Here is an 18,427-nt window from a genome sequence, read left to right as displayed (position 1 = left end):
AACACCCAACGGCACCACCCGCCCGGCGACACACCACGGCACCACCCGCCCGGCGACACACCACCCCGCCCCGCCCTGCACCGTCACGCCACGACACGGCAGGACACGCCCCGTACCGCAATGAGACGCCCAGTCAGCCACCCAGTATTGCAAAATATCTACGTTTTTCCTGTCAGCATTCACCAGGACCAAATTTAGACATGATCCTTTTGTATTATGCTATTTTGCCGCTCGCCAATAGCACATAGAAATGTTTTGCTGGGTCGCTATTTTGCGGTCCGCCATTTCGCCGTTCGAAACCTAGGCACGTGGACTCCATCAATATTGCATTTGGCGGTTCGCCATAAAGCTTATGGGCGTTCTGTCATGGCAATTTTTGCATTTCACCTTTTTGTGGTTCGCAGTTCAGCCGTTTCGACTTTTTGTCTTAGGACCGATTATGACACAACATTACAGTACAGTTCATGACGGTTAAATTGCCGGCAAAGGGTCAGCACCCGCCACGTCAAGCAAGAAAGCACGCAACACGCTGTCGTCCGCACAGACTCAGGGTCCTGGGACGCATGCGACGAAAGCCATCCTGTTACCATGACAGCGGGCGCCCGACACAGCCCGCGCCAACCTGTGACGGGCGGTCTGGATAGCTTCCATACCCGATTGCATGCCTCTGCAAGCCTGAGCAAGCTGACCTTTTGCCAGAGCGACGCAAATATTGATCTCTTACTTGCAAATGTCCCTGGGGTGACATACTACAAGCCTGTTTAAGCTGCCTCAGCCATACAGCTCCCCTCAACTGCAGAAAACCCACTCTGGTTTGAGCTACAGAATTCAATGAAACAAAATCTCACCTCCCGCAAGTTCTTCGCCCGCGTCATCTGCTTCTGCTAAGCCTGACAACCACGGCCACTGCCCCTGGCGTTTGAGAGACGCCGGTTACTTTCGGAATGCAGCCTCTTGCATGACCCTCAGTCTATTCAAACTTAGCAAGACACCAGTGTATATAACCACAACATTTCTACCGACTATTGATGTACTTTATTTGTTAAGCTATCTTACAGCAATGGTCGTTGTACACGGAGAGTGGATGTGCTCAACCCAGCGTTGAGTGGTAAAACAGCAAGACGCGGATGAAACGACACACGAAGATGCGATGCGCATGCCAAGCAAACCGAAGGACGAGGCAAAATGGAGTTTGTCCACTGTTGATCAACGCATAAATAGCACAGGACCAAGCGTGAAAGGATAAAACACATGGTGATCCGTCCAGTGCCAGTCCACCTCACAGTTCTCCGTTTTATGAGCATCTACATGTTTTTCTTTTCAAACGAGTCAGTCTCTTGGCTGGTCAGTTTGTGACAGTCTGTGATGGAGTAAGAGCCCGAGGAGCAAACTCTCTGTCGTCATTCAGCCACGTGTGAGCCGGTGCAGGTTCACGGTAGGGTAGTACTTCATCCGGATTGGTAGGTCTTCAGCAAATATTTGAATTGCTCTCGGATGTTTTTATTTGGCTAACTGTGCGGAGGAGTTGAGCCAGTCGAGTGCGGGAATCCTGGGCCAGAATATGTTGAACCGGACTTGTTGTAGCGGGCTCGGAGTTCAGACAGTCGAGTGCAGACATCCTGGGCCAGAATATACTGAACGGGACTTTTTGGCGCAGGCCCGGAGTGGAGCCAGCTGGGTCCTCTCAGAACAGCCGATATTCACCCGTATTTGCATTTGCCAGACACAACAGCGGCACAAAAATCAACGCATTTTTGGAGCCCCAAGTAGTTCGGTCGGAAAGGCAGCCAAACAGTAAACACAATATGGCACTTACGAAAGCGTCATGCAGTGCACTTCAGTGGTTGGAATGTCCTGAGGGAAATCGTGCCGGAAATGGCAGCGTCCAGTCAATAGTCGGAGGCATTGGCGTGCCAGGTAGGCTGCGTGTGTGTCCAACGACAGACTGGTACCACCATATGTTGCTCAGGGTCTGCACCGTGCGGCTCGGACTACAGACGGAACTTTTTTCCGATATGTTGGCCCCCAGCCCGGTTCCCTTGGCCAGAAAGCCATCCAGTCCACAAAACCCGCCGTGCTCCACATTGCTGGCCGGCATTAGCCCAAAAGCACTAAGTTAGTTGCAATCTACATTTGTCATTTCTTCTTAATATAAGACCTATTCAGAGCGAGCATACAATGGTATGTGAGCGTCAAATGATACACAATATTGTTTTGCTAGCACCAGTGATGCTGCTTGGACGGAGGTGATCAAAATACACACAGTTATTTGTATTTAACAAGCGCCCGGATGGCCGGTTGGATACCGTTGGTTCGGGCGGGAGTCAATTTAACCTGCCCTGAGATCTCAGGAACTAAAAGAGCTGGAGACGCTAGAATCACAGAGTGCGTTGCCCTGCACGTTAAATCTCTTAAGTCAAAGTATGAGATTCCTAGATCTCTTTTGGGTCCGATAAAGTCAAACAAGGTCAAGGTCCAGGTTGGTTTCGAAAGTGTCCCAAGAGCCTAAACACATGTTCTAAGCAAGAGGTCACATTCTCACTAAAGTCAGTGACATCGTTTGACCTTTTGAGGATCATGGTGACCTAAACCATACAAAACTGCTCTGGTGTTTGCAGTTGAGTAAGCGAAAAAGATTACGCCTAGCAGCGTGCTTCCAAAAACACAATGTTCACCTGGGCCAATTAAGGTCAGGGACCTATTCCGACCTTTAGAATGCTCATGGAAGTGTCTAATGCGGTTCCTGTTACCAATGAATTTAAAATGAACACCAGAAACTACCCAATACGGTGAATGATATCCCTAGAGTCATATAACAGGCTGGTTTTGACCTTGGTCTAACCTTTATACCTGACCCTAAGCCAATGTAATGTGCTCATTTAATTTATGTGTTGCCTTAGAGAGTATCTTAGAGAGGTATTGCTTCGTCTAACGCTCCTTTGTTGCATGAGATTGAACGGTTTCCTAGAAATTGAGTTCTGGGTGCATGGACTGACTTTGAATTACCATAGGTCAGTGACCTACAAGGTTCATCTAAATTTCTGGTACCAAGCGATCTGCTATTCGATTGTCTACAGCTATGCAAACGTTGGCGTGGCTACACCGCGCCGTTACAAAATCATTCCGGAATAACCTTTGGGGGCCATTTGACCCCAACTCAAGCGCGTGCTAAAACATCTTTGTTCGCTATGTCAGCCCCTGCATGGTCCCACTTTCAATTAAAACATATCATGCTTGATTGCAGCAAGTTTCGACAACACCGAAAGGCATTGGAGGCATGTTGTCACCACAGTGTGTTGCCGTTCAAAGTTCTCCTATGTCATGACCATCCAACTCTTCTTGAACCTTTCTTCATTTTGTTAGACTAACTGATATGTTTCAAGCACTGCAAAGAGTTATTAACTTGATAATGTTATTTCCTTCGCCAATCACGTTTTAAAGTTTGATTTGAGACAATGCTCTGAAAGGCATGACATGGCCCGAGCAGGCCGAGCATCCCAAACCAAGTGAGATAAAGTAATGCGTTATGACCCATGCACGCATTCGCTGGCTACGCCTGACCGGCAAGACTATCCCAACACAGAGCGGCAGCTCCCATTGCGGGTTTCTGCCAAGGAGCCCTATTTTCTCATCGTCATTTTCGTCGCTTTTCCGCTCGCACTCGTTCCAATCACACGCCTATCACTCAGCTTTTGTTGTTCTCTTCCCGCTCCCCTATACGGAAAAGCGTGGTAAATGCAAGGACGACACCGACACGCACTCGAACTTGGCCTCTAACCTTGGTTCTCCTTTGGATGTAGCGGACGGGAGTGCTGCTGGTCATGCTTTGGCTCCTTGTTCGTCTGATGAGCTCCGCTCACCCCAGATCCGTTCCATTGGCTCACACAGTTCCACCGCTGTGTCTAACTGCACTCGTCTCCGTCTAAGCCCCTGGTTTCGACCCTCGCTCGTCTCTGATCACCCCGGTGCCTGCTCACTCTGATGCTGACTCTCGCTCGACCATGGCCAGCAATCGCCCGACCTCCGAGCCAGTTCTCAATCTGCTCGGCTCTTTCGTTGTCGTGCAGTTTTGTGATGAGAACGTCTCCTTCAGGAAAGTCAATGTCTTCTGGTCGTCCAAACAAATCCAAGTCAGCTGTGGCCATGCAATGTTCAAAATGAGGCGCCACTCAGCGGGACACTCGTGATCAAAACAGCCTCTCGTGCCCAGATCAAGGCTTTCCTCTAGACCACTGAAGTATGCGGCAAGGAAGTAGACATCACCAGAGATACCATCTTCGTGCCTGACCTCCATTGTATGACGGAGGACGAGATTCTGGCGAAAGTCAAAACTGACAACTTTGTCAAGTTCGACTACGGACCGCGTTTAAGACAGACATCGTCGGAACACTACCTTACTTGTTTGACTTTTGCAACCACCCGCCTCCCAGACACTTCACAGCAAGCCACCTCAATATCAAGTCACGGTATTTATACCAGATTCCTTCAGGTGCTTTAAATGCGAACGGTTTGGACACGGTAGCAAGTTGTTCAAATAGAGTGCAAGGTGCCTCAAGTGCGATGAGACCCCTCACGAGGCGCCCGTGTACACATCGCCCCAGAAATGTTTAAGGTGTGAAAGTGCTGATTACAGCACCAACTCTTCCCAGTGGCCGACAGGGATACAAAAATAAATCTGCATCGAAAAGGGTAAGACGGGAACTTCTTACCAACAACCATAACGCACTGTCGAGGCAAAATTGTCTCCGTCTTTCTCAGAATCATACGCACAAGCAACTCAGGTAAAAGTAGCGACAAATGGTACACAAACAGAACCGATTCCCCAACTACCGCCGCTGAAAATTCATGCCCCATTCAAGACTGTCTTGGTTAGGTCAAACACATATACCCAACAAACTTGTCCCCTCGAGCCGGCCCTGGCAACGTGCTCGGACGCACAGTCCTCCGTGCCCTCCCGTTCCCAGGCCGGTCGGCGTTCCAGCCCTCCGGCTACGAACGGTCGGCAGCCGGGTCACTCTGGCCGACGCACGAACGGCCCCTCTCCTCCTTCCATCACAACACCTGCCGTAACACGCTCCAGCGAAGGCGATGGGACGGTCTCGGTCTGTCTCGTTCGCCTGGCTCCCACCAACTGGTGGGGATGGACCCATCCACCCTTAAATGTCTTCTGTCTCGTTCGGCTGGCTCCCACCAACGGTGGGGATGGTCCATCCCCCCTTAAATGTCATTTGTCTTACATTGGCATTGTCGCAGTCTTATTTCAAAATGGTCTGAAAAAGAAGCAATTGCTGTAGTATTAGCAACCACCATTATTCAATTAACTTGATTTCTTCCCACCGGCCCAAATAACTTTAAAATGTCAAATTATTCATGTTATCATAGTGACGACGCAGGCGGTGAGCGTCGCTAAGGTGGGTAGCGGTTCATACCATAAATGAAATAGCACATATGCACCTTCCTCTCGCCTCATCTCTATAGGCTCTTGCATGTTGTTTGCCAATTCATGACTGCATCATCGATGTCTGTTCTGTGTACATTCCCCCAATTTACGATAACGCGGGGCTCTCACGGCATCTTGACCACCTATTCATTCACTTTCGAAACGCTGTTATCATACTCGACGATTCCAGGTCATAGCCCAGCACGGAGTAACGGCACCCAGGCTGTCAATCGCCGAGGACATTTGAATGGAGACTTTGTTGATAACCATAACTTAGTCACGTTAAGCAAAGCAAAAACACTTACCACCACTTACCAACTGGTACGAAAACCACCATCGACCTGTCGCTGTGCTCCCCCTCAAATGGGTTTCTTGGATTAGAATGTTCTTCTTTTTTCAAATCCAAATTTAACTGTGCACCACTTTTTATTCCGCCGCTGATGCAGTTTCGCCATTCCTAGCCCGCTGGAATTTGCCAAGAGCAGACTGGGCCAAGTTTCAGGAACCTATGTCAACCAAGATCGTTGCGAATCACCAGAGCAGGGTGTTAGCCTTATAACGCGTATTATTCACGCTGCCGCGACCGCGACAATGCCATTGACTAGGCCATCGTTACGCCACGTCCCACTGCCATTGAGGTCGACAGAAGTCAAAAATGTTATTGCACGTCCGAAATGTGCCTTCCGCTGCTTTCGTCACCAGCGTGATTATGAGCGTGCTCAAACCGGACGAATTATAAAGAGTGCCAAACGTCATTCTTCGCAAACCTACATTCAGTAATTCCCTGCTGCTGCTCCCCTAAGCCAGCTACGAGGACTAGTTCGAACACTTCTCGGAAAATGCACTTATTTTTCATTGCCCACTTCACGCATCAGCATGCACCCCGGTGGCCGGCTGGATACCCTTCGCTCAGGCGGGGTGGGAATTAGACCCCCCTGAGATCTCAAGAACTAAAAAGGCTAGAGATACCAATTTTACAGGGTGTGTTAACCTGTACGTGAAATCACTTAGGCCGAATTTTGAAGCTCCTAGATCATGACCTTCAGGTCAAATAGGGTCAAAGAAGGTCAAATTCCAGGTTAGTCTCAAAAGTGCTGCAGAACCCAAATAACTGTTTGTAAGCAAAAAGTCACATGCTCATTTAAGGTCAGTGACCTTGTTGAACCTTTTGAAGGTCATGGTGACCAAAATCATGCAAGACTGCTATGAGTTTTCCATTTGGATAAGCGACAAAGATTACGCTAGGGAGTATGTTTCTAAAAACAAAATCTTGACCTGGATTATTTCAGGTTAATGACCTATTGTGACATCTAGGAAGTCCATGGAAGACGTATAACACGGTTCCTACTGTCAATAGACGCGAAATGAGCGCCAGAAACTATTCCATACAACAAGCTCTCGAGTAGTAAAACAGATTGGCTTTGACCTTGGTCTGACATCCATACCTCACCCTAGGTCAATGTGATTTTCTCATTCATTATTTATGTTGCCTAAGAAGGCATCTCAGAGATGCATGGCTTCGTCCAAACTTCGTTTTTCCATCAGGCTGAATGAGTCCCTAGAAACTGACTTCGCTGAAACCAAGGCCTGACTTTGACCTGCCATAGGTCAGCGAGCTTACAAGGTACATCTAAATTGGTAATACCGAACGATCTGCTGTTTAATTGTGTACTGAGACGCAAACTGTGGCGCGGCTACAACGCGCCGCTCGGAAAGCATTCTGGAAAAACCCTCAGGGGGATCAAGCTGACCCACACCCGAGCGCGTGTTAATAACCACATAATTACGGCAGCACGTCTTATACTCAATGCTCTTGCCGAAAGCCTTGCTTAGTGTAGCTCCCCCCAGAAATACAAAGCATGCTTCGTGGATCTTGCGCAAGTTCTTTTTTATTTACACCCTAGTTGATTGCTTCCGATAATACAGCGGACGGCAATGGAGCATTTTGTTTCCTTTTACACCCCAATTGATTTGCTTCTGATAATACACAAAACTGCAATATACCATTTTCTTTCCTAGAACTCCAAAATGCAAGAAGGTACGCCGGAAACACCTCGGTGGGCAATGATCAACTGCACTATTCCTTGTGCAATCTGTCTGAAAGCATGGTTCATCTTATTTTGGCGGGTTTTAATGATTTGTGGTCCTGCCGCGCCTATCCTGAGACATGGAGAGACACTATCATGATTCTGTTCCCAAAACTAGGAAAAGACATTAAGGGCCCATCAAATAATTGCCCCAATGCACCCACAAGCTGCCTAGAAAATATTTTTGGGCAAATGGTGGTGAAGTGGATCTCTTCCGTCATAGAACAAGACTGCCTGCTTAGAAAAAATCACTGTGGTTTTCGACCTAATCGCAGCACGATAGACCACATCAGCCGACTGAAACTGGCAATAGACGTTCCTTTAAACATCGTCATTACACGACAGCTGTCTTCCTGACGTTAGCCGAACCTACGACATGGTTTAAATGTGCACCTGTTTTCGAACTCCAACAGTAAGGGAGTAAAGGCCATTCAGCAGATTACCTCATCGTTTTTTCTGTTTGTCATCAGACCATTTCGTGTGCAGTGCAGCTCCGCCGTTTCTGGTGCTCACCATCTAGAGAACGGCCTCCCATAGGGGAGCTGGATCTCACCGATGCTCTTCAACTTCATGTTAAACGAATTAATTGGCTTATTACCATCGGGTAGTTCCTCCCACTTTTTGCGGACGAAAGCGCAATCTGGTGTCCGGACGCTGAGTATAACCATTCGCTGCCACGGCTCCAATCCGACCGGAACAAGGTGCAGCGGTGGTCAGAGCGGCACGGGCACCATTTCGCCACTCCCAAATCTGCACTTATGGCTTTGAGCAAAAATATGCGTGGTACTCTTAATTTTCGGCTCCAAGTAGACAGACACAACATTCCTTTCGCTTCGTATTTTGAATTGTTTGGTGTTTAACTCGACCCAAGATTATCAATGCGACAGCACGTGACATATGTTCGCTCCAATTACCTTAGATGCCAAATTTCTTTAACGCATTCCCGGGGCACGGTACGGTGCCAACCTCGAGAAGTTATTACTTCTATATAAATCCTTAGTTTTTCCGATAACTGTATCGCTCGGTGGTATATGCAGGAGGAAGCCAGCACACTCTTCAAACTCTACACAGTATGCAAAGTGTGTTCTTGCGAATGACACGAGGAGTTCTGCGCACTACTCCATTTTCAGCGCTTGAAATGGGCGCGTACGCTATGCCTATTGCTCTTCGACGAATGGGACACACATCACGACACGTAACAAATGGCAACAAAACTTCAATCACCCAGCTTTAAATCTATGCATATCTTGGCTTGCATTGACCACGACTGGAGGGGCTCTGCAGAACGCCGGTCAGAACTGACGGTAAGGTCTCGGACCAATGTCTACCGCACCACTCCTTATTTTGTATTACCCCACTCTTCTGTGCCACCTGTTGTAATAGCACCACCGTGACAGTTCATCCCATGAAAAGTTTTGTTTCTTTTTGACGATCCCAAACATTTTTTTTTTACAATTTCCTGTTGCCAATAATCGAAATGGCAGTTTTGTTTACACCGATGGCTCTAAGGCCAATTACCACACCGAATGTGCAGTAATTTGCACTGAACATTGCCATAAAAATTGTTGGTTCCCGCATGGCACCTCAGTATATTTGGCTGAACTATTTGCTCTTTCTCTTGCATTACAGCACACTCAAAAACACACCTATAAAACGAGGGCGATAGCGTTTGTTCGGATTCGAAGAAAGCTATGCAACCTCTTATCGATTCAGACTTCATTCACCACCTCTTCGTTAGCATCTTCGATCTCTATCATATGGTAAACACACAGGGCATGAACATTAAATTTCTGTGGGACCGGGACATAGGGGCATTACGGGTAAAGAGCCGGCTGATCGACCAGCCAAGGAAAGCTTTGACAGCCCGGTTGATCATGCATCTGCGAAACTTTTATTTGCACTCTAAAAAAACATTTTGGCAACGACGGTGGACCGATATTACCATAAGGCAACTTACTGGTTTACTTCAAGCAGTGTAAAAGTCAGAAAACGTGCGTGTTTTTTCTCTTCGACTACAACTATAACTACACCGATTTAAAATGATATCTGCCCGACGTGCAATGGCCCAAACGGGCCGAAGCGCCTCACACAAATAACATTCAAAATCAAGCGTCGCGAAAACAACATACCGTGCGACCTGACAACGGGGTGTTTCTCACTCTCCGTAATCCGGTCCACTCTGGACCCGTTTCCCTTTCTGTCAGTCCGGATCGGCACCACCTTGTTGCCGGTACCGATGGTACACACCCAACCAGCACAACCACTGCAGCAGTGCTAGTCCCGGCCACTCAGCAAGAACCAGCCGGTTGAGCACGGGCCCTGAGGTGCAGGTAATCACGCTTGTGTTGCACTGCACGGGGGTCAGATCATCGATTGAGAAAAACAACAGGGCAAAAACTGCCACCTTTCGCGATCGCACAGAAGATCCTTTCCTGGGTGGCCCTGTGACTTCATGGGCATGCCATCGCATTATTTATCAGATTCAGCGTCAAATGGTCTGAACTAACGATGACGGTTACCGTCGCAGGCAACACTATGTGCCCCGTTTCTTAACGCTCCTTGCTGAACCCAAAACCCCGGACTGCTGCATACTGGGTAATGATGCCGTGACGTCACCATGGGACTAAGTCATATGGCACCAACGCTATGGCGGCGTGAAAACGCTGTTCTTTGCGAGCTGGTTTAAACACAAATATTTTCATGGGTCGACTTTTTTGACCTTGCACATGCAAGGAAATTTTCTCAGCTGGGAAGTGGTGTGGGTTTGCACCAGAGCTACAGAATTATTGCTTAAATGCGTTTCTAGCTTACCCCGACAGAGATATGGGTAACTCATTCACCAGCGGTTTATCCCAGGGAGGTCTAGCCGAAGGTGCTTACGAACAGGCTGTATAAAGGAGTATAGCATACAACAACATAGGATGGGAATGAGACACGGCAGGCCAGACGGACTCGTGGCACCCTGGGACGCGCAATGATAAGTTGGAATGCACATTCTGTAGCCTTAGGGGAAGCGTTTTCATGCAGGATGCAGTCCGCACTCATGACCGTTACGCTGCGAAGCAGACAGCTCGTGCCACAGACAGTGAGAGCTTTCAGGCGAGCAAGAGCGTGCGGCGGGCGGCAGCGGGAAGGGTGCCGACCAACTCACCGCTCAGATGATGGCTGCACGCCGGCAACCCGGACTGCTAGGGCATGATCAGCTCCGGTAATAACTGCCTGTTCGGTGAACACGCCTCCAGCCGCGTTCCAGATCCCAATGTGCACGCAAGCGGCGTGCGATGTTCATCTTTACCGTTTGGCCATCCCCGGTCTACGTGGACGACACTCGTCCACAAGATTCGCGAAAACAGAACAGCCAGCTTGCCCGGTATTACAGTGGTCCTCATTTTCTAGCACGCGAGTCCACATAACCCGGCAGAGAAACATGCGGGACCATCGGCGCAGGCTGATAGGACATGGCCGTATTAACAGCCACCCTGCTGAAGTAGACCCCATTCACCGAAGACGACGGGCTGAGCAATGTAGCTTGTCACGCACACAGATCAACGCCAGGCGCGTGCCTGTTTCAAGATAACCCAGTGAGGGCATTGGCAGGGGGGCCGGCCTGGCGCGGACCTACCATTTGCTCAGTCTCGCAGGAAACATCGTCGTATTCTACGTGTAAAAGTCTCCAGGCGGGCAGCGGCACTGCATTCTGCCACAGCATGGTCGGCAATAAAATGCTGTTGACGGACAATGTTGCATTTATTGTCGATTTTACAGTGTGTAAACGTCTCCGGCTATATATCGATCGACCGGGTTGTGCACAAAGTTCACTGAAAAGCGTGGTTCCGCACACAGCAGAGATGCCGAGTGAAGTGACAGCTTAAAGCGCAAGCAAAGCGTAGCGGCTCAACAGCTGATAATGCTATATCCAGCAGCGTGACTGCAGTAACTTTACTCGGCTCGTCCTCATCTCTATTCTTTACAATATGATTATCAAAGAACAAACCAGACAATACATTTACAAACAAAACATCGTGGCGACTGGCCGGCGTTGTAATAAGCCAAGGCTCGTGTCAATTAAAAGACGCGTGGTGCTCGGGCGGTAACCAACAGCGTCCACAACCGTTCTTAGCACCAAACCGTGATCACGCTGACAAGGACGTGCGAGACGCAGCTACGTATCACTACAAACCTTGGATGCCATTAATGTTATATCAGTGAATTAACCCATCTGAAAAATTCCGGAAGACTGTTGTCTGTTCTTTCAATAATCACAAGCGTCCTCAGCCCGTGTCGTTGGCAGACCGCGCGTCCTACTGAGCATGGCAGGGCAATGCGGCCCAGCCGGCGTTACCTCCTTGCTGGTCGTTCTCGGACACAGACAATGGAATCGGCTATTCGCTTCAGCAGCACTGTGTCGCATTTGACGTCCAGGGCGTACGACTGAAAGGGCCCAAAAGCAATTCAGCTGCGTCATACAGTATCGGACGACCAAGCACACTTCCGATCAGCCAACTTCAACAGCCGACCACGGAAAAAGAAGAGCCATGCTACTATGCTCGTAAATACGTCTCGCTGTGTAATAGATCGGACCATACGCGGCAAGAGAAAATATAATCAGGTGACATTTGGCTGCATGAAAGGTTTAATTTACCGGCCTGATAACAAACCGCTTAGTTATATCGTGTTTTGCATAGGTAGCGGCCTGATGCAGATTGATGCCGTTTGCGTAAGGATTTGTTTCTCACCGTGCTCCGGGCGAACTCTGTCTGGTAATAATCAGATACGCTGGCCACCGCCCGTTTGGCATCTTCCACCTCCTGCCCCCGCCGTACGATGATGCCGAAACAGCGCTCCTTTCCTCCCAGCGAGTCGAAGTAGAAGACCACCTTGTTGCTGTTGTTGACCTCCCAGCGCTTCAGACCTGAATGGAGTATGTTTCCGGTCGTCAGAAAACAAGATAAGCCTCCCAAACGGTAGGTAACTCCTACAGCTTATCTTAAGAGCGTGGCAACTCAGGTTTAAACTTCATGCCATGTCTAATTGCTAGATAAAGAATTTATTCCTAGTGTTGGCAGAACTAATTCAAATTAGACGACCTGCTCGTTAAAAACCGACTACTCAGATCTGACGACCTGCTAGTGGAAATAGACAACTCAGATCAGACAATCTGCTAGTTAAAACAGACCACTCTTATTCGACGAACTGCTGGTGAAAACAGAAAGCCCAGATCTGACGACCCGTCTGTGAAAACAGGTAATTGTGGCAACGGGAGGGCATATGTCTACTATATGCCACCCAATCCAACTTACCCAACTCGACGTTCTGCTTGAGGTCATTCAGACTTCCCTTGTTGGGAATGATCCCGCTGACCATGTCCAACTCGACCACCGCCATATTGGTTTCGCTATCCTCCTTCAGGTAGCTGACGCAGATGTCTTAAATGCACAACATTGCTGTGTTATCATAACAACCAGACAGGCATGTTGTCATGTGTAAAGCCTGTTGAGCGAGAGATGCGTTCGAGCACTTTTTTAATTGCACTAGGCACTGCAGTGTCTTCTGATGCTTTCACATGTTGGTGAAACATGCCAGGGACAATGCAAGCTGGTCAAGAGCCCCCTCCCATGACATTCCCTCGCATCGCACGACAGATTTGAGACCAAACCGAGCAGAGGTAAACGAGTGGTCTGAAGACCAGGTGAGACAAGAGACAGCTAGAGGAGTCACTAGGCTCATCACTCGTCTCACCTATGGTATGCTTCAGACATTCCCGCTGGTTCATTTTGGGCTTGGCGGCCACGTTGATCGTCAGTGCGTCGTTTGGACCGGCTGTATACACGTTGTATTTCAACGAGGCCTGGCGAAACAACGATGTTACTTGTCATGCGCGTGGTGCACGTACGTCGTCATACATTGCTGGAGCTAATTTGTATGGTGCAGCAGAAGAGGGCATGTCTCGTGGTTCGCATTCCGTGCATGTTATCATTGAACTGAATGTCCTTTACTCAGGCTCTCAGTGAACCACATCAGCCGTCGAACAGCTGAAGCGAAAACGCTCTATACTAAGAACACGGTGTTCAGCTCTCACACAGTTAAGTGACATACATTCTCAGCAGATGCATTCGAGGCTGGCTCATGCTGTACGTCCTCACCGAAAATGGACAACTTGTGATCCGGAAGAAGCGGCATAGTTTCGCAACATGAGTTGAGTGGGAAGCACAGCCCCTTCTCAACGGAAAAGCAAACTACGCCCCTGCATGGACACCTTACAGCCTATTATCGGCACGAACCGACCAGAATGAAGACACGTCTGGCATTTAGACCGCACGGCCGGCGGTGCATTCGATGCCGACTCTGATATGAACTAGGGTACATCTGGCACCATCTGGGCTTCCCGTGCGTGTGACCTGCTTTAGTACACAACGTTTATCATAAAGGTCCTACTGCGGGTATGCCAGCAGCTGCAAGCATGCCAGCACAATCCGGCAGTAAAGATCCTCTTCCTTCCTCTCCCCTTCTTATTCTCTTTCTCTCTTTCTCTCTCTCTCTCTCTCTCTCTCTCTCTCTCTCTCTCTCTCTCTCGCTCTCTCTCTCCTCTCTCTCTCTCTCTCTCTCTCTCTCTCTCTCTCTCTCTCTCTCTCTCTCTCTCTCTCTCTCTCTCTCTCTCTCTCTCTCTCTCTCTCTCTCTCTCTCTCAACACGGTTAACACGGTTGCTCCATCACTGACCTGCACCAGGGCGCAGCCGGCGCCATCGCGACCTTACCATAGTTTACCAAGCAGGGCTTTACTTCTGACCCGCACCAGGGTGCAGCCGGCACCACCCCGACCTTACCGTGGTTTAACACGGTTGCTCCACCACTGACCTGCACCAGGGCGCAGCCGGTGCCCTGTGCTCTGACGTGGACGTGACCTGGCAGCAGCGTGATGTCACGAGTTTGCATCAGTAGCTGATTGTCCGCCGTCACGCTGATGATGTCGTTCAGCGAGCTGTCATCAGAGACGTGTACTCGCAGGTCGGCGCTGCTGGAGCGAGGCAGGTCGGCCGAGAAGACGGCCAGTGCCTCCAGCGCCAGCACCGTATCCTGTCACGGCCGTCCGCCAAGTGAGCAGCGCACAGGACATTGTAGAACCCATTCGATGAGAGTGGGTCGGACTCAGGGGTACAACAGACCCCTCAGAGGGTAATGAGCAGAACACATGGATATGACAGTCCCCTCCCTGGGAGTGAGCAAGACACACAGGTACGGCAGAACACTCCGAGGGGTGAACAAGCCATACACATACAATGGACTCCTCCGTGGGGAGTGAACAAACCACACAGCTACGACAGGCCCCTCCGTGGGGGGTGAGCAGGATACACAGGGGTATTGAGGTAGGAGTACACGGGGAGGGGTATGCATGATACACATGTACGGCAGGCCCCTCCGTCGGGAGTGAACAGGACAAACAGGTACAACAGGCCCTTCTGAGGGGGGACTAGCAAGCCACACATGTACGACAGACAGCAGGCAATGTGTGGCAGTGTCGTGACCAGCTAGTCCGGCAGACACGTGACGTCCACCCCAGTGATTTCTATGACCTGCGTGGACACGAAGCCGCCGCGACTGTTGCACTGCTGGGTGATCCAGCGCACGGCACCCAGCGCGTCGCTGAAGTGTTCGCTGCTGTCGTCACCGGCTTTCTCACACCAGCTTCATCGTCAGGATGTTATAGGCACCCATCTCTACGCTGAGCGCCCGATTCTCGCCAGACCCTGGTGACATACGCCACGATAAGGTTTTGAAAGTACGCTGGTCAACCGCTGTTCAGGATAGGCCAGCAATTGAGGAAGGTGTGTTCAGTACATTAGATTCAGTGAAATGCAGAAAATGGTGTCACATTTCATATGTGCTCACTGTAGAGTTCCATCAAAACACACGAAAGAGTACAGAACACACACAACTGTGCACACTCAGCCTTCACCAACGCATTCTGCAAGCATACTATGGCAGTTGTCAAAGCACCACAGCTATCACAAGCTGATCAACTAGCGTTCGGACGTTCACAGCACCACTCCCTCCAGCGAGTGTTACTGTTGTGCTGGTGCGGCGGGATGACTCTCACCTTCGTTGCGCCAGTACACCAGGCCCTCCTCCCTGGTGGCGCGGCTCTTGAGCTCTGTCAGACCAAACCGCGCCTCGTCCAGGCGGCCGGCCACGGCGCGCGCGTGCGTAAGCAGCGTCAGCGTGTACAGGTCCTGCAGTACAGGAGCTGATGTCCTGGTGAAGGCACATGGCGGCTGATGAGCGGCGGCCAACATGACATTCCTCGAACGGTGAGCGATGGCTGACATGGCATTCCTCGGACGGTGAGCGTTGGCTGACTTGGCTTTCCACGGACGGTGAGCCGTTTGCTGACATGGTATTCCACGGACGGTGAGCGGTGGCTGACATGGCATTCCTCGGACGGTGAGCGGTGGCTGACTTGGCTTTCCACGGACGATGAGCCGTTGCTGACATGGTATTCCTCGGACGGTGAGCGGTGGCTGTACATGACATTCCTCGGACGGTGAGCGGTGGCTGACATGGCATTCCTCGGACGGTGAGCGTTAGCTGACGTGGCTTTCCACGGACGGTGAGCGGTGGCTGACATGGCATTCCTCGGACGGTGAGCGTTGGCTGACATGACATTCCTCGGACGGTGAGCCGTTGCTGACATGCATTCCACGGACGGTGAGCGGTGGCTGACATGGCATTCCACGGACGGTGAGCGGCGGTGAATACAGTCCCAGAGGTAGCTAACCACGGACGGTGAGCGACGGCCAGCACGACCCCCGGCGGTAGCTAACCCACGGACGGTGAGCGGTGTCCAACACGGCCTCAGGGGTAGCTATCCTACAGCGCTAAGTCGCTCAGTCTATTGTGCATACAAAGGCAACAGTGTAATAAGAGCTACTGGAATGTGTTCCTGCACACGGCGGTAGACATGAAAGATCAGCCTTTTGGTGAGCTGTTTAACCCAATTTTGTGCTGTTTAATCGGACCGTCTCGCTACACACTGCGGTATGGTATAGTGCGAGCGTACATCGGGAACACAACCACAACCAGACACCGCCAGAGAACGGGGGGGGGGGGGGGGGGGCGGAGGCAGGCTGCCCTTCTTCCCCACTGTAAGCAACGCATGTTTTACTAAGCACCATAGAGGACTCCTTTATTTATATTATGGCAAGCACTCAGCGAGCTCCGACCCTACCCACACACCCCTCCGTATTGCAGAATTTCTGGCTGTGCCCCTGACTGCAACGGTGCACGTTTGTTTCATCTATGGATCATTTTATCGCTTTCTGCACATAAGGTCCGCTTCTGACACATTTTTGTCTGGTATTCTGTTGTATGGTGAGGTAAAAGGGAGCGAGTGATATTGTTACAGAAGGCAAAAGCGATTATTACTTCGGCCACAACAAAATTTCCTGATAAACTTCATGTAACAGTCGTTCTCGGCTGCTTTTATGTTCGTCCTGCGGACCCAGCAGGTCTCTGACGACGGCGATCTGAGCCCGCTCGGAGCCGGGCACCAGGTCGGCCGGCAGAAGCAGCGGCCAGTCAACCTCCCGTCTGTTCGGTCCGCTCGACAGGTCGGCACCCTCCGCTGCCGGCGTACGGGTCGGGTCAGGGAAGCGGTACCCAAACAGGGCGAGCCCTACTGCGGCACAGGACACGTCCGTAGCCATGCGGCGGGACGAAGAAAGCCGCGTCGCGATCAAGGAAACTACGCCAACACACGGCTGAGCATACGTGCGTCCCAACACTGCCAGCAACGCCGCGCCCTCCAAACCGTCACTAGCCTGCAGCTACACCGGCACCGGCCTTAGTCGTCCCGTTAACATCCGCTTTGGCAGCGCACTCACGGCTGCTGCACATGAAGAAGGAGTGGATGACTTCACGCTCGAAGCCCTCCGGCTCCACCAGAATCGGCCTGGTCACGGCGTCCCTGTCCAAATGGTAATCGCGTTGGCTGCATGCATCCACGGCAAAATGGGATATCGGTTGAGAGTAGTCACGCCTTCATATTTCATTGAATCAAATAATGAAGGCATTTTTATTTTTTCAGCAAATATATGTATGTCATTACAGGACAGAAACGTGCATGCGATAGGAAACACTACCGGTTCATTTGCAACTCTTAACATCCTATGCAAACCAGGGCGTCTGGGCTCGTGTCTCGGTTACGCACATCTGCCGTGTTTAAAGCTGACTCACACGGCGTGCGCCACGCTCCGTACTCCAGCAACGTGGAGCGCCACGCACCTGAAGTAGGGCACCACCTCTGACCCACACTCGGCGGGGAAGTCGGAGTACACTTCAGCCACCACGGTGATGTTAACGTCGCCGAGCTGGCCGGGCCGCAGCCGGTACGGCACGACCTCGGCCACGCCGGTCGACACGCACGAGGTCACCACCGGCGCCGAGAGCGTCTCGAACTCGTCCGACGCCACCAGTGTCAGCTTGACCTGCGGCCACAGGCGCCGGTGCATGTTTAGCGTCCACAGGGCCGGTGGGATATCGCGTGGAGCCAGTAGTGTCCGAGCGGACAGCTGGTTAAGCTAGCGTTGGATTCAGTCTTCTCCAGCATGTGGCGTATGGTGACGCCGAGCACCGACAGAGATAACACGAGCGAGCAAGATAACACGGGCGGAACAGAGCGCTCAGGAGAGCAGCGAGGACCCACCGGCAGCGCCTCTTCGTTGTAGTTGAGCACCGAGACCTTGAGCACTAACGTCTCGCCGCGTTTCACCGAGTAGGGCGGCGTGTAGCTGACGAAGAACGGCTGGAAGCTGGTGAGGGAGGCTGACGGCGCCACGCCAAGGCCGGCCGTCTCCGAGCTGCACACGGCTCCGCCTACCCACTCGGTGATGGTGTCCGGCACCTT

At 51.0% G+C, this 18,427-nt stretch overlaps 1 protein-coding gene across 1 annotated transcript in view; it reads right to left on the bottom strand.

The window, feature by feature from the left end:
• The window catches only part of LOC119102636 (uncharacterized), a 21,860-nt gene extending 6,663 nt beyond the window's left edge, over positions 1-15,197 (bottom strand). The window contains exons 1-3 of the mRNA XM_037226091.1: positions 15,099-15,197; positions 14,383-14,601; positions 13,267-13,375 (exon numbers count right to left, since the gene is read on the bottom strand). Coding sequence (XP_037081986.1) covers positions 13,267-13,375; positions 14,383-14,460 — 187 coding nt within the window. The 5' untranslated portion in view covers positions 14,461-14,601; positions 15,099-15,197. The remainder of the gene's footprint in view (positions 1-13,266; positions 13,376-14,382; positions 14,602-15,098) is intronic.
• Positions 15,198-18,427: the final 3,230 nt, after the last annotated feature.

Source organism: Pollicipes pollicipes, unplaced genomic scaffold, assembly GCF_011947565.3.
Source record: "Pollicipes pollicipes isolate AB1234 unplaced genomic scaffold, Ppol_2.1 Scaffold_5724;HRSCAF=6776_pilon_pilon_pilon, whole genome shotgun sequence".
NCBI lineage: Eukaryota > Metazoa > Arthropoda > Thecostraca > Pollicipedomorpha > Pollicipedidae > Pollicipes > Pollicipes pollicipes.
Note: the sequence above shows the minus strand (reverse complement) of the source record. Positions and strands in the feature narration are given on the sequence as shown.